This window comes from Balaenoptera ricei, chromosome 8 (genome assembly GCF_028023285.1).
Source record: "Balaenoptera ricei isolate mBalRic1 chromosome 8, mBalRic1.hap2, whole genome shotgun sequence".
Taxonomy (NCBI): Eukaryota; Metazoa; Chordata; class Mammalia; order Artiodactyla; family Balaenopteridae; genus Balaenoptera; species Balaenoptera ricei.
This window is the reverse complement of record NC_082646.1, coordinates 100306781-100322636: the sequence shown is the minus strand read 5'-3', so window position 1 is coordinate 100322636 and position 15856 is coordinate 100306781. Positions and strand designations below refer to the sequence as shown.

The 15856-nt window shown below is 38.3% G+C and overlaps 1 protein-coding gene across 2 annotated transcripts in view; it reads right to left on the bottom strand.

The window, feature by feature from the left end:
• Positions 1–15856, bottom strand: part of DDB2 (damage specific DNA binding protein 2) — a 20705-nt gene extending 4849 nt beyond the window's left edge. The window contains exons 1-3 of one of the 2 annotated variants that reach the window (XM_059931566.1): positions 15575–15856; positions 14299–14432; positions 13702–13893 (exon numbers count right to left, since the gene is read on the bottom strand). In XM_059931566.1, coding sequence (XP_059787549.1) covers positions 13702–13893; positions 14299–14432; positions 15575–15701 — 453 coding nt within the window. In that variant the 5' untranslated portion in view covers positions 15702–15856. The remainder of the gene's footprint in view (positions 1–13701; positions 13894–14298; positions 14433–15574) is intronic. The other variant, XM_059931567.1, reaches the window with a different exon arrangement.

The window sequence follows — 15856 nt, the reverse complement described above, 5'->3', positions numbered from 1 at the left end:
AAAAAAGCCAGTGAGTGACAACGGCCCAGGAAGAGGACGAAGCCTGGGTGCACGTAACTCCGCTCAGACACAAGAGCCAGCCAGACTGCACTTGGGGCCAGGCCAGTTTAGATGCCTAGACAGTAGGATGCTCTCCACAGTACTCTGTTTCTTAAGGTTTTAGTTTTAATTTTATACTTTTTAATTAACATACAGTAATTTTGTTGTTTTTGGTATACAGTTCTATGAATTTTATTTAACACATGTATAGATTTGAATAACCACCACCAAAATTAGGGTGCAGGACAGTTGTGTCACTTCCCCAAAAATCCCTTGCGCTCTCCCACTGTAGTCCCATCCTCCCCCCCGACTCCTATCCCCTGGCAACCGCTGATCCGTTCTCTATCACTATACAATAGTTTTGCCTTTGACAGACTCATATAAATGAATCATACGGTATGCAGCCTTTTGAGACTGGCTTCTTTCATTTCACTCAGTGTAATGCCCTTGAGTTTCATCCAACTTGCTGTCTGTATCTATAGTTCGTTCCATTTTATTGCTGAGTATTCCATTGTGTGGATGTACCATAATCTGTTTATGATATAAGTGCTCTTTTCAGAAGAGCTTCAGCTTGGAACAGTGGCTGGGTTAGGAGGGCTGATGTCAGATCTGAGCTCCTTCCTGTTTTTTTCCAGACATCTCAGACAATGATGATGAAAATAATCATGATAACATCAGTAGCATAACCTTATTAAGTGCTTATTATAGATCAAGCACTGTTTTAAGAACTTTACATCCTCAAGGCTCCTCCTCCACTTCTCCCGTATGCTGTTGCTATCCCAGCCTTAGTTCTACAAGGCCTCTTATACAACATCCACTTAACTCAATCAGCATACTAACTGGTACTTTCCATTCCCTCTATAAAACATTCTAACTGATGCCCATGGTTCACCAAACCCTTGCTGCTGTAAGATAATCTGCTCCCACTAGCTGAGTTCTATGCTTACGAAGGGTTAGTTGTGTTTGTTCTTAAACCTATATATGCCAGTTGTAGTTTGTACTGTAATCATGTAACTTAATTTACATGATGTGATTTATTAAACTTTAAACACTTAAAACATTTCATCAAACATGTAATTTAATTAAACTGATGAAATATGTGCAAAAAGAAAGACTATTGTTATTTCTATGAAATCCATACGAACACTTTGGAAAAACTAGATAAAAATGATTTGCTAAAAATAATAGTTGTTGAATTAAGCATGGGTGAGATACTTATAAACAATTAGGGTGGGAAACAGTAATAAAAATTTAAAAAGAATCTGCAATCAGATTGCTCCACAACTAATTTTAAATTATGTCTCTTTTGGGGAATGGAAACTAGACCCTATAAAAAAGGCATTATGGATATGGTTTATATAAGACCAGATGAACCCTTATCAGTGAACACTTACTCCAAGAAAAGGACTGGCCCTATGTCAAAGCGTTAGTAATAAACACAAATGTAAACAGTTTAAGGTAAAACGCATGAGTGTTCTAGCAAGGGTGGGCTAAATGGTTATGACCAACTCTTGCACTGAGAAGGACTAACCAAACCTGGACAAAATATGAAAAAGAAATACGTTTGAGACTTCCAATTCCAGTGATGGTGGGTTAGCTGGTGTCAGGCCAACCTTCTGTCAAGAAAAACTAGAAAAGACAGATAAAATACACGTTTTCAAAGGAAAGTTTCTGAAGTCAAAGAAGAGCTATCAAGGCATCAAGGACCTGAAGTCCAGCCTCCTAGAGAGAAGAGAAGCAGAGAGGTAGGCCTGACATTTCGATGCTGCTTTTCCTCTTGAGGCGTATGCAGATAAGAAAGTGGTGACTGAGAAGTTGAGCAGAGGTTCTGTCAGTCTCAAGAGGGGCAAAAACTGGAGTTCAGACCTGTCAAGGAGGAGAGGTCTTGGAAAAAACCCAGCTTTCAGTTAGGATCCCCGAAACCCTAAAAATAAGAGCAAACTGGAAACAGACCATCCCTCACAAAGACTGAAGTCCAGATTCAAATCATTTCAATCGCTGATCAGATTAAGATGATCTGATTCCACCTGACCTGCCTGCCAGAGGAAAAAAATTCTTTCTGGAGGAAAATAACAGCACTCAAAACTTCAAATTATATCTCTACAAGTTTTTATGTGCAATATTTGGCATCAAATCTAAAATTATCCAGAATATCAAATAACCAATAACTAAAAGAAAAAACAACAGTTGAAAGACACTCACAGGAGATCCAGGTATTGGTGCTATTAGACACAGGCTTTAAAATAATTGTAATTAGTATACATTTAAAAAATAGACCTAATTTAAAAATGGACAAAGGGAATTCCCTCACGGTCCAGTGGTTAGGACTTGGCGCTTTCACTCCCGTGGCCCAGGGTTCAATCCCTGGTTGGGGAACTAAGATCTGGCAAGCTGCACAGTGCAGCCAAAAAAAAAAAATGGACAAAGGATTTCAACAGACATTTCTCCAAAGAAGATATACAAATAGTGGCACATGAAAAGATGCTAAACATCATTAGTCATTAGGGAAATGCAAATCAAAACCACAATGAAATACTATTTCACACCCACTAGGATGGCTATAATCAAAAAGGCAATTACAAGTGTTGTAAGACAGCCTATGGAATAGGAGAAGATACTGCAAACTACATATCTGATCAGGGGTTAATATTAACAATATATAAGGAACTTGGACAACTCAATAGCAAGAAAACAATCTGATTAAAAATGGGCAAAGGATTTGAATACACATTTTTCCAAAGGATACATACAAATGGCCAACAGGTATATGAAAAGGTGCTCAACATCACTAATCATCAGGGAAATGCAAAACTACAGTGAGATCTCACCTCACACCTGTTAGAATGACTATTATCAAAAAGATAAGCGATAAGTGCTGGCCAAGATGTGGAGAAAAGGGAACTCTTGAATACTGTTGATGGGAATGTAAATTGGTAGAGGCATTATGGAAAATAGTATGGAGGTTCCTCAAAAAATTAAAAATAGAACTACCATATCATCCAGTAATTCCATTTCTGGGTATATATCAAAAGGAAATGAAATCAGTTTCTCAAAGAGTTCTGTCCTCCTGTGTTCACTGCAGCATTATTCACAATTGCCAAGATAAACAACTAAAGTGTCTGCTGATGAATGAATGGATAAAGAAAATGTGGTGGGTGTGTGTGTGTGTATAATGGAATATTATTCAGCCTTAAAGAAAAGGAAATCCTGACATCTGCAACAACATGGATGAACATGGAGGACGTCAGACACAGAAAAACAAATACTGAATGATCTCACTTACATGTGCAATCTAAAAAAGTCAAACTCACAAAGGCAGAGAGTAGAATAGTGGTTGCCAGGGGCTGGGGTGGGGGGAGGCGAATGGGAAGATGTTTGTCAAAGGGTACAAAGTTTCAGTTATTCTTGAGATCTAATGTACAGCATGGTGACTATAGTTAATATACTGTACTGTATACTTGAAATTTTCTGAGTAGATAAGTGTTCTCAGCACGCATGCATGCATGCACACACACAAAAAACTATGTAAGGTGATGGATGTTAATTAGCTTGATGGTGTAATCATTTCACAGTACATACATGTATTAAAACATCATGTGGTACACCTTAAATATGTACAGTTTTTGTCAGTTAAGTGTTGGTGAGGATGTGGAGGAATTGAAGCCCTCCTACATTGCTAGTGGGAAAGTGAAATGGAGCAGTTGCTTTGGAAAACAGGCAATTCCTCAAAAAATTAAACATAAAGTTACCATATGACCCAGGAGATATATACACCAAGAGATATATACTCAAGAGAAATGAATATGTTGATGTAAAAACTTGTATGCAGATATTTATAGGAGCATATTCATAATGAAAGTTAAAAAAGCTAAAAATCAATGACTCAAGAAGCTGTAAAACAAACAAGAAGCTAAAACCAAAGAAAGTAAAAGAAAAAAAAAGAACAGAAATTAATGAAATAAACAAATACACTGTGGAAAGAATCAACAAAGCCAAAAGTTGGTTCCATGAAAAGACTAATATAATTAAATTGATAAATCCCTGGTGAGAATGACCAAACAAACAAGAAGGCACAAATAACCAATTTAATGAATGGAAAAGATTATCAATATAAATCTTAGACATTTTGAAAGATAATAAGAGGACATCATAAACAATCTTTTGCCAATAAATTTTAAAACTTAGAGGAAATCGTCAAATTCCTAGAAAAGTACAAACTTGCCAAACTGAAAGAAGATGAAAAAGAAAAATCTGAATACTCTGGTATCTATTAAAGAAATTGAGTCACAACTAAAAACTTTCTTGCAAAGTAAATTCCAGATCCTAATGGCTTCAGTGGTGAATGTACTAAATATTTAAGGAAGAAACAATCTTTTTTTTTTTTTTAAACTTTATTTTCAAACTATCTCAAACTCATAGAAGAGTTGCAAGAATAGCACAAAGAACTGTTTTTCTGGAACCATTTGATAATAAATTGCCAACATGATGTCCCATCACACTCAAATACTTTATTGTGTACTTCCTACAAGAATATTCTCTGACATAGCCACAGTAAAACCGTAAAACCACCAAAACTTAGTGGTATCTAAAGTAGTTCAAGCTCATAGAAGCAGAAAGTAGAACTGTGGTTGCCAAAGGCTGGAGGGAAGGGAAAATGGTGAACTGTTATTCAGTGGGCACAGTTTCAGTTTTACAAGATGAAAAAGTTCTAGAACTCTGTTGCAAAACAATGTGAATATAGTGTTAGTGCACTTAAAAATGGTTCAGATGATACATTTTATGTTATGTGCTTTTCCCACAGTTTTTAAAAGAAACAGTATCACTTGCTAGAAATATAACTGTAAAGGTAAAAGAGTGAAAAAAAAAACATTTAAATGAAAAAATCGACTATAACTAATAAACCAAAACAAACAAAAAACAATCAGTGTAGTTTACCACATTAATAGAATAGAGGAAGAAAATCATTGCTGACCTCAAGAGACAAAAAAGTATTTGATGAAGTTCAATTATCATTCATGATAAGAGCTTCTGGCAAACTACGAATAAAAGAGGAACTTACTTAATCTGATAAAAGGTATTTAAAAACAAGTTTTAAAAACAAACAAGCTCTTAGGTATATACACAAAAGAACTGAAAACAGTTCTAACAAAAACTTATACATGAACATTCATGGCAGCTGAATCATAACAGCAAAAGGTAGAAACAATCCAAATGTCCATTAACAGATGAATGGCGAAACAAAATTTGGTGTATTCATACAATTGAATATTATTCAACTACAAAAAGGAATAAAGTGTTAATACATGCTATAACATGGATGAACCCTGAAAACATTATGCTAAGTGAAAGGAGTCAGACCCCAAAGGACAAATATTTATTGTATGATTCCATTTATATGCAGTACCTAGAATAATCAAATTCAGAGACAGAAAACAGATTAGTAGGGCTGGGGGGGCGGTAATAGAGAGTCATTGTTTAATGGGTACAGAGTTTTATTTGGGGATGAAAAAGTTCTGGAGATGGATAGTGGTGATGGTTGCACAACAATGTAAATGTACTTAGTACCACTGAATTGTACACTTTAAAATGGTTAAAATGGTAATTTTCATGTTATGTATATATTATCACAATAAAAAGTAGCAGAAACCTTATTTAATGACAAAAAATAAAAGCCTTCTATAATCAAGAACAAGACAAGGATGTCTGTTACAGCTAACATTCAACAAAGTAGCAGAGGTCTTAGCCAATGAAATAAGGCAAAAAAAGAAGTGAAAAAATGGTAAAGTAAGAAATCAAACTCATTTATTTGTAGATGACAAGACTGTGTAGGAAAAAAATTTAAATCCTCAGAGAAACTATTAAAATTAGTTAAGTATGAATTTCTACTTCCAGCTATGATGGAGTGTCAGAAACCAGATATATCCTTCTGCCTTACACAACTAAAAAAAATGAAAAAATACATGAAATGAGTTTTCAGACATTGGGCAACAGGCAGCACAAGACAAGAGGGAAAGAAATGAGGTAGCCCTGCAATTGTCCCAGCTTACTGCTTGGAAAGAGTATCCAGGCTGCAGCACAGGGAGGGAGGACCCAAACAGCCTAATAGTCTCATTAAGCTGAGGTGACAATTTGGGAAAGCCAACAGGGCAAGAATTTGTGGGGGAAAATGCTGGAGGGGGAGATATACAGAGATAGCATTCTGGAGATTTTCAGAGGGGTCCCCACAGGCCTTGGAGTAAATATTATTGGGTAAATGTGTATAAGGAAACTATATAAGGCTGAGGTAAAAACACCAGAAATGAATAGGAGAAATCCTCAGAACAGTCTGTATTCTCACCATCCAGAATGAAAAAATTCTTAATACACAGAACATTGAGTAGAGTCCTCAGAAGGGTACTGCCTCAGGGTGAGGTCAACTCACATCTAAACTATAGGCTGCCTTAGACCCATGCTAACTGGAGTAAGTTGAATAATGGTCCCCCAACATGTCCATGCCCTGATCCCTGGAACCTGTGAATATTACTTTAGATGACAAAGGGACCATTTTTAAAGCAGCCAAAAGAAAAAAAGAAAAATCACATGAAGAGGAACATAAGAATGAGAGCAGACTTTGCATCAGAAATTATCTTTAAAGTACTAAAAGAAAAAAAAATCCCATAAACCTAGAATTCTATACCCAGCAAAAATACCTTCAAAAAAAAAAAAAAAAGGAGGGGGGGCAAAATAAAGACTTTCTCAGACAAACAAAAGGAAAAAATGCATCACCAACCAACCTACATTATAGGAAATGTTAAAGGAATCTCTTCAGGCAGAAAGAAAATGGAAAATGTTACCAAAAGGAAGTCTGGATCATACAAAGGAATGAAAAGCCCTGGAGATGGCAAATATGTGGGTAAATATTAAAGTTTTTTTCTCATTTAAAAAATATCTTGGGACTTCCCTGGGTCCAGTGGTAAGGAATCCACCTTCCAATGCAGGGGACATAGGTTCGATCCCTGGTCGGGGAACTAAGATTCCACATGCCACGGGGCAACTAAGCCCGTGCGCTGCAACTACAGAGCTCATGCGCCTCAACAAGAGAGGCCGCCTGCTGAAAAATAAAGGGCCCACGTGCTCTGGAGCCCACGTGCCCTGGAGCCTGAGCGCCACAACTAGAGAGAAGCCAATGCGCCACACAGAGCCTGTGCCGCAATGAAAGATCTTGTGTGCCTCAACGAAGATCCCGCATGCCCCAATTAAGTCCTGATGCAGCCAAAAAAAATAAAATAATAGTAATAAAGAAAGTAAATATTAAAAAATAAAAATAAAAAAAATATCTTTAGGGACTTCCCTGGTGGTCCAGTGGCTAAGACTCCACACTCCCAATGCAGGTGGCCTGGGTTCGATCCCTGGTCAGGGAACTAGAACACATGCTGCAACTAAGAGTTCGCATACCGCAACTAAAGATCCCGCATACCGCAACAAAGATCCCTTGTGCCACAACTAAAACCCAGTACAGCCAAATAAATAAATAAATATTTTAAAAAATAAAAATAAATAAAAAATATCTTTAAAAGATACCTGCCCTGCAATTCCACAACTAGGTATTTACTCAAGAAAAATGAAAACATACATCCACACAAAGACTTGTACATGGAATGTTCATAGCAGCTTTATTTGCAACAGTCAAAAACTGGAAAAAGTCCAAATGCCCTTCAACAGGTGAATGGATAAATAAACTGTGGTATATCAATACACTGGAAAACTACTCAGAAAGAAAAAAAACTACTACTGATACAGGCAAAAATGTAGATGAATCTCAAATATTTATACTGCATGAAAGAAGCCAAAAAAAAAGAGTATATATTGTATGGTGCCATTTATATAAAAGTCTTGAAAATGCAAATTTATCAATAGGGATAGAAAGTGGATCAATGGTTTTCAGGTGTCAGGACAGAGGGAAGAAAGGGATGGATTACCAAGGTGTGTGAGGAAACTTCGGGGGTGATGGATATGTTCATTATTTTAATCGTGGTGATGGTTTCATGGTTGTATACATATGTCAAAACTCATCAAATTGTACACTTTAAACATGTGCAGTTTATCATATATTAGCTATATCTCAATAAAGATTTAACAAAAAACAAAAACAAAAAGATAATTGTGTAAAGCAAAAAAAAATGTAGGGTTTATAACATACGTAGAAGTAAAATGTAGGACAATGACAGAAGGGAGAAAACAGAAGTAAATATATAGTTGTAAAAGTCTTACAATACATGTGAAGTGGTATAACATTATTTGAAGGTTCTCTCTTACATTAAAGATGTACATTGTGGGGAATTCCCTGGTGGTCCAGTGGTTAGGACTCCTCACTTTCACTGCCAAGGGCCCAGGTTCAATCCCTAGTCAGGGAACTAAGATCCCACAAGCTGTGTGGTCAAAAAAAAGAGATGTACATTATAAACCCAAGAACAACTACTAAAAGAGAGAAAAGAGAAAGGAAAAGAAGTGTAACTAATAATCCAATAGTGGAGATAAAATGGAATCATAAAAAGTACTCAACCAAAAAGAAGACAAGAAAAAAAGAAAAATGGAGCAAAGCAACGGGACAAATAGAAATACAAGATAACAGACTTAAACCCAATCATATTTATAATCATATTAAATGTAAATGGTCAAATGCTCCAATTAAAAGGTGGAGACTGTCAGATTGGATTTTTTTTTTTTTTGGGCTGTGCCACCATGTGGCTTGTGGGATCTTAGTTCCCCAACCACGGATTGAACCCAGGCCCTCAGCAATGAAAGCACCAAGTCTTAACCACTGGACTACCAGGGAATTTCCCACGGGTTAACTTTATTTTAAATGCAACTTTTTAAAAAATTACTGAGATATTGACATATAACACTGTATTAGTTTTAGGAGTCCTAACCACTGGACCACCAGGGAATTCCCAGATTGGATTTTTTTTTACATGCTATCTACAGGAAACTCATTTTATATACAAATACACAAATACATTAAGAATAAAAGGAAGAAAAAAGATATGCAATGCAAATACTAATGATAAAAAAGCTGCAGTGGCTACATTAGTATCAAACAAAGATTTCAGAACAAGAAATATTACCAGGGGTAAAGGGAGACATCTCACAATGACAAAGTTGTCAATTCATCAAAATGACATAATTTTAAATGTGTAAGCACCTAATAACAGGGTTTCCAAATGCTTGAAGCAAAAACTAAAGGAAAATAGACAGAACCACAATTTTATAGTTGAAGATTCCAATATTCCTCTCTCAATAATTGATGAGACATAAAATCAATAAGGATACAGAACATTAAAAAAAAAAAAGATACAGAACATTTAAACAACACTATCAACCAACTTAACCTAACTGACATTTAGAGAATAATTCACCCCAAAACAGGGACTTCCCTGGCAATCCAGTGATTAAGACTCCATCCTTCCACTGCAGGTGGCATGGGTTCTATCCGTGGTCGGGGAACTAAGATCCCACATGCTGTGCAGTGCAGCCACAGGGGAAAAAAAAAAAAAATCACCCCCAAACAGCAGAATACACATTTTTTTTCAAATGCATATGGAAAACTCACTAAGATAATCCATATGCTCAGCCAAAATACAAATAAAAATTATAAAATGACTGAAATCACATAAAATGTCTTTTGTTCGTAACAGCATTGAACTAGAAATCAATAACAGGGAGATATCTCAACAATGCCCAAATATTTGGAAATTAAACAAAATACTTCAGAATAACCCATAGGTCAAAGAAGAAATCATAAAGAATTTGGAAAATAATTTGAACTGAATGGAAACAAAAACACAACAAAATCTGTGAGATGCAGTTAAAGAAATAGAGGGAAATGTATAGCATTAAATGGTATATTAGAAAAGAAAGGTCTCAAATAAACAATTCAAGTTTCTATCTTAAGAAACCAGAAAAAGAAAAGCAAATTATACCCAAAGTAAGCATAGGAAAGAAAATAATACAACAAAAATCAACAAAAAAGAAAACAGAAAAACAACAGAGAAAAAAACCAATGAAACTAAAAGTTGGTTCTTTGAAAATATCAACAAAATTGATAATCCTCTAACAAGACTGATCAGGGAAAAAAAAAAGAGAAGACACAAATTACCAATATCAAGAAATATGACAGACGACATTACTACAGATCCTATGGATGTTAAAAGGATAAAAAGGGAATACTATGATCAACTTTACACCACTAAATTCAAAAACTTAGATAAAGTGGACAAATTACTTGAAAGAAACTACCAAGCTCCTTCAAGAAGAAATAGATAACCTAAATTGCCCTGTATCTATTAAGAAATTGAATATATAGTTAGAAACCCTCCAACAAAGAAAACTCCAGGCCCAGATGGCTTCACTAGTGAATCCTATGAAAAATTTAAGAAGGGAATAGTACCAATTCTACACAAATTATTCCAGAAAATTCAAGTGGAGGGAATACTTCCCAACTCTTTACATGAGGTCTACATTACCCTGATACCAAAACCAAAGGCATTACCAAAAAAAGGAAATAAGATACATATTTTTAAATTTTATTTATTTATTTTTGGCCATGCCCAGTAGCATGTGGGAACCTTAGTTCCCCGACCAGGGCTCAAACCCGTGCCTCCTGCAGTGGAAGCATGGAGTCTTAACCACTGGACTGCCAGGGAAGTCCAGGAAATAAGATATTTTTAAGTGGTCGTCATCTGGTACAACATGACTAAACTAGGATATGATCTAATAAGTAAAATACAACAGATTCTAGGATAGAATATTTACATAAAAATATAAGTAGAAGAATGGGTGTGTATAACAGTATATACACGTACATAAAGATGCCCCAAATGGGGATTTCAGGTAATAGTTACTTTATTCTTTATACTTTTTTCTGTATTGCCTGAATTTCTTACAATGAGCACAGGTCATTTTTACAATGAGAATAAAATAATCTTCATTTTGAAAATGTAATACATGTCCCCTCGCCAAGGGCCTGAAAGATTAAGATCAGAGCCAAGGTCAGATGACTAAAGAAATGACAAAATGAAGCACTGCTGCTCCCTCAGTCACTGGTCTCAAATCAACTTTCTGCTGTCAGTTCCTGGGAGTAAAAACAGACAGTTCTCCAGACCACATACCCTTCTCCTGCTACAACCTAGCTCCCTACTAGTCACAGAGTTCAAATGCCCAGACCAATCTCCACAACAGTGTGTAAGGAAACTTCACTTAAATGCACATCATAATAAAGGGTGATATAAACCAAAAGCAGCTTCAGCCTGACACAAGTTCAAAGCAGTTATCATTCCCCTTTTAGTCAGGAAACTCTTCCCTAGGACACTCTTAGGCTGTTACTTTTTTTTTTTTTTTTTTTTTTTTTTAGGCTGTTTCTTAAATTTCTCTATTCCCATGTCCTGGATGCCTAGGAAAAAAACCAATCTCCTCCTGCCTGAGCTCTGGGTTCTGACTTCAACTTAAAGCTACCCCTCCTGGGGGTCCCCTGTCTCACCAGCTGGGTAGACAGACCACCAAGTAATCCCCTGGCTGCCTTCCTTTGGGCTTCAGGCACTTATTTTCTTGAACACTGATGTCATACCTTGAATCCTAATCTTCAAGCCTGCCTAACCTGGCCTTTTCTGTTGAGCTGCTCTCCAAACCCCCCACTTAAAAGAACTCATCCTGGGTTTATCTTTGGCCTCTAAACCTGAGGTAGAAAAACAGTAAGCTAATGCAGAATCCAGTTCACAAATGTGTTTTGTTTAGCTACAGAGCATGTTCAATTTCATTTAGTTCCCAACATTAAAAACCAGGATATTTTAAATTGAAACCCTTGTGTACTGTTGGCTGGAATGTAAAATGGTACAGCCTCTATGGAAAACAGTATGGTGGTTCCTCAAAAAATGAAAAATAGAGTTACAATGTGATGCAGCAATTCCACTATGGGTACATAACCAAAAGAACTGAAAGCTGGGGCTCGAAGATATATCTGTACAACCATGTTCACAGCAGCATTATTCACAAAAGCCAAAAGGTGGAAGCAACCCAAATGTCCATCAACAGATGAATGGATAAACAAAATGTGGTACATACATACAGTGGAATATTATTCAGCCTTAAAAGGGAAGAAAATTCTGACACATGCTGCAACATGGATAAAACTTGAGGACACTGTGCTAAGTGAAATAAGCCTGTCACAAAAGGACAAATACTGTCTGATTCCGCGTGTATGAGATACTTAGTCAAAATCATAGAGACAGAAAGCAGAATGTGGTTGCCAGGGTCTGGAGGGAAGGAGGAATGGGGAATTAGTGTTTAATGGCTACACAGTTTCAGTTTTGCAAGATGAAAAAGTTCTGGAGACTGGTTACACAGAATGTAAATGTACTTAAAGCCACTGAGCTGTACACTTAAAAATGGTTAAGATGGTAAATTTTATATGTGTTTCATTACAATTTTTAAAAGTCAGAACATTTCAGTCTTCATTTGAAAAAATCAGATCTGATACCTCAGGACCTAGATTCTCACCTGTCAACCATCTCCAATTTACCACTAACCACCATCCTACATCATTCTTTTATCTGTCTGGCTTCTTTAGGCATGTGAATTTGTGGCTCCTGCTCTAAACCCAGAGCGTCACCTTTCACAGTATAGCCCTCCAATGTCAGTCCCCAGCTGGGCAAGCTAAGGGTCTTGTCTTTGGTGGAGGGGCCAATACCCTCACCCCTCAGCGACTGATGACAAACACTAGCACAATTAAGACCATCCCTAAAAAGCTGTCGGCCAAACCTTGCCCCAAACACACTCTGCCTTTCCTCCTTTTCTCTCCATTTAAATATTGTTCTTCCTCACTCCTCGCTCATCCATGAAACCTCTATTGACTCTAATTCACAAGAGGTTCTTCCTTCTCTCATGTTCTGTAGCATTTAGCATCTGTACTGCTGTATTGTTAGTTATCTTGTAGGAAGACATCCCACCTATCCAGTTATACTCCAAGCCCCTCATTCATTCAACAAATACAAAGCAGCTATCTAGGCCAAACATTGTTTTAGGTACTGGGGATACAGTGGTAAATCAGAAAAACAAGGTCCCTGCCATCATGGAGCTTACCTTCCAGTGGGTAAAGACATACAAATAAGTAAAACATTTCAGATATTGATAAACATTGTGGGGGAAAAGTGAAGCAGGATAATGAGATAGGGAGTCATTAGTGATTAGGCAGAGTGGTCAGTAATAGCCTTTTTGAAGAAATATATTGAGCCGAGACCTGAATGATAAGAGGGAGCCAGCCATGAGAAAACCATGGGAAAGAGCACTCCAGTCAAAGGGAACAGCAAGTGCAAAGACTCAGTTTCAGGAATAGAAATAGCTAGTATGGCTAAAGCATAGGAAATGAGGAAAGACAGTAGTACAAGATGAGGTCAAGGAGGTAAGAAAGGGCTTAGATTCTAGGTGATTTACGAGGGTGATCAATATTTCATACTTTCTAATATTTTAAGGGCAGGTGTTCAATAAAGAGTTGAGTATCATCACCATTGACTCGTTTGAAAATAACCCCAGTTATTTTTGATCCCAATTATCTCCTTGTTACCGGATGACTTTTCATCCCTTCAACAAACACTTCTTCAGCACTAACGTCTGGCACAGGGAACTGCTCACCCCTTTAATGAAGGTGGGTTTGTCCTTTATGCCAAAGTTCCAGAGCAAGATATCTCCCCCTTTGGAACCCACAGCCAGGGTGCTGGGGTGAGTTGGGTGCCATGCCAGGGATGTGGCCCTCCTGTCAAAAGGGGCAGCCTTTTGGAATATCCGGTAAGAAGCCAGAGAGTTCAAAAAGGACTGCTGGAGACCCTGATACAGAGAGAAAAAAATTAAGCTGAATTAAAACATAAGGGTAAATTGCCAATCTCTGACTCCCGCATAGATAAGTGGGGTCAGGTCCTCCCACTAAAGGAAAAATAACTGCCTGACTCTGTGCATAAAAATATTTGCAATATACATGATCTCGTCATGGAAAGCAAGGAGGCAGGGTGCATTCCTGCTGGGACCCCCTACAGAATAGGACTTCTACATGGCTGAGTGCCCAGTAGGTACTTCGACATGGCTGAGTGCCCAGGAGTCACCAAGGTGGGGGTGATCTGACCACTCTGACGACCCACTGAACCAACCCAGCGTCTAATTTTAGACCATCCAGCAGTAAAAAAAAAAAAAGGCACCATGCAAACCCTTGAGCTCTTCAGCCAGGAAACGCCTCACCTGCTGTAGTGATGGCCAGGCAGCTGTGCCCAGCTTATGCTGGTGGAGGGCCCTGACGATGCTGCATGGCGGCGGGACCCGCAGGCTAGCCAACCCCGCCCAAAGGCAGCCTGAGTCAAATCTTCTGCTAGGACCTGCCAAGCAGAACAGACACATATTTTCCGCTCCAATCTCACTCAAAGATTTTTCTGCTGAAACATCCCAGAAAGAAAGCCTTGTTGCTTCATTCAGCATAGACAATCTCTCTTATCATCTCCTAAGGTTTTTCCACGTTCTGCTCAGTCTCACCCAGCACAACAAATAAATAGTGAGTAGGGATTCAGCCCCTTCCAAAAAACATTCCCCAAAATAGTACTTCTGAAGTGAAACTATGATCTTGCAGGGTTCCTGAGAACTGAGCCAAAGAAACACATGAGAACTGCAGAACTCTTCCCAGTTTGGGCTGGAAAACTAGTGATAGGGTTGGGTGACAATTTAAAAGTTATATATAAAGCACAATAAAAAGATTTTAGGACAGCATAGAAGTGACTTTTTGGGAAAAGCAGTTTCTTTAAATCCTATATTAAAATAATGTAGAGGTGACCAGCGGTTGGCCCTAACTCCAATCTCTTCTTAAAAACAGCAGGATCCATAGGGTCTGGTGTGCCGCTAAACTCGCTAGGCTACTTTTGGGAAGGTAGATCCACCTAGAATAGGAATAAAGCAACTCTGGATTACCAACATGTATGTGAGGACCTGATCTCTATGAATCCCGCCTCGTGACAACCAATTCATTCTTCTCATGAACAAAAAAACACTTCATAAACAACCCCTGTCTTTTGAGTTCCCTACATTCCTTATAGCCCCAGGTTCAAGCCCCAATAAACCCCTAAGAATGAGTTTTCGAAGGAAGGAAGGAGGGAAATGGAGGGTTCCCGCAGTTAAACCAAGGACATACAGCTAGCAATCGTGACTAGAGAAATTAAGTACACACACCACTAGGCAAGGTAGGATTATCTTAAGCAGTCCTCAGTGTGTAAAAATTCTGGTACAAACAAGAAATTTGAAAAGTCCGTTGTGTCTGTTGTAATGGAGCTCATCTGCCTCTTCCTGTCACCTGAGGGAGGTTAAGCCCAAGCTCTAAGGTGTCAAAGGACCTGCGGACAAAATGCACAGCCTGAGGCGTTCAAAATTTGGGACAGCCTCGGGGACCCAGGCGCACCCATCCCCCACTCCAGCCTCCTGTGTGAGAACCCCAAATGGCGGAATTAATTAAAGCAGCAGGCGCAGGCAGTACCGGGGCCCTTCAAACAGAGCTTCTTGGCCTCGGGCTCCAGCTCCCGGGGGCTTCTGTTCCTCTTGCTCTTGGGGCGCACAACCACCTCGGGGGTCTTCTGGGTTTCTGGGCGTTTCCTGGGAGCCATGGCGTCCTCCGTGCGAAGGGGTACTATGCCTTATGCCGAGATCACCGAGGAAAGATTGAGAAGCTTCTGGGGAGAAACAAGGCGGGGACCAGAGAACCCGCTAAGCCACAGGTAGGCCAACTAAGCCAACTTCCCGCCAAACAGGCTCACCGAGA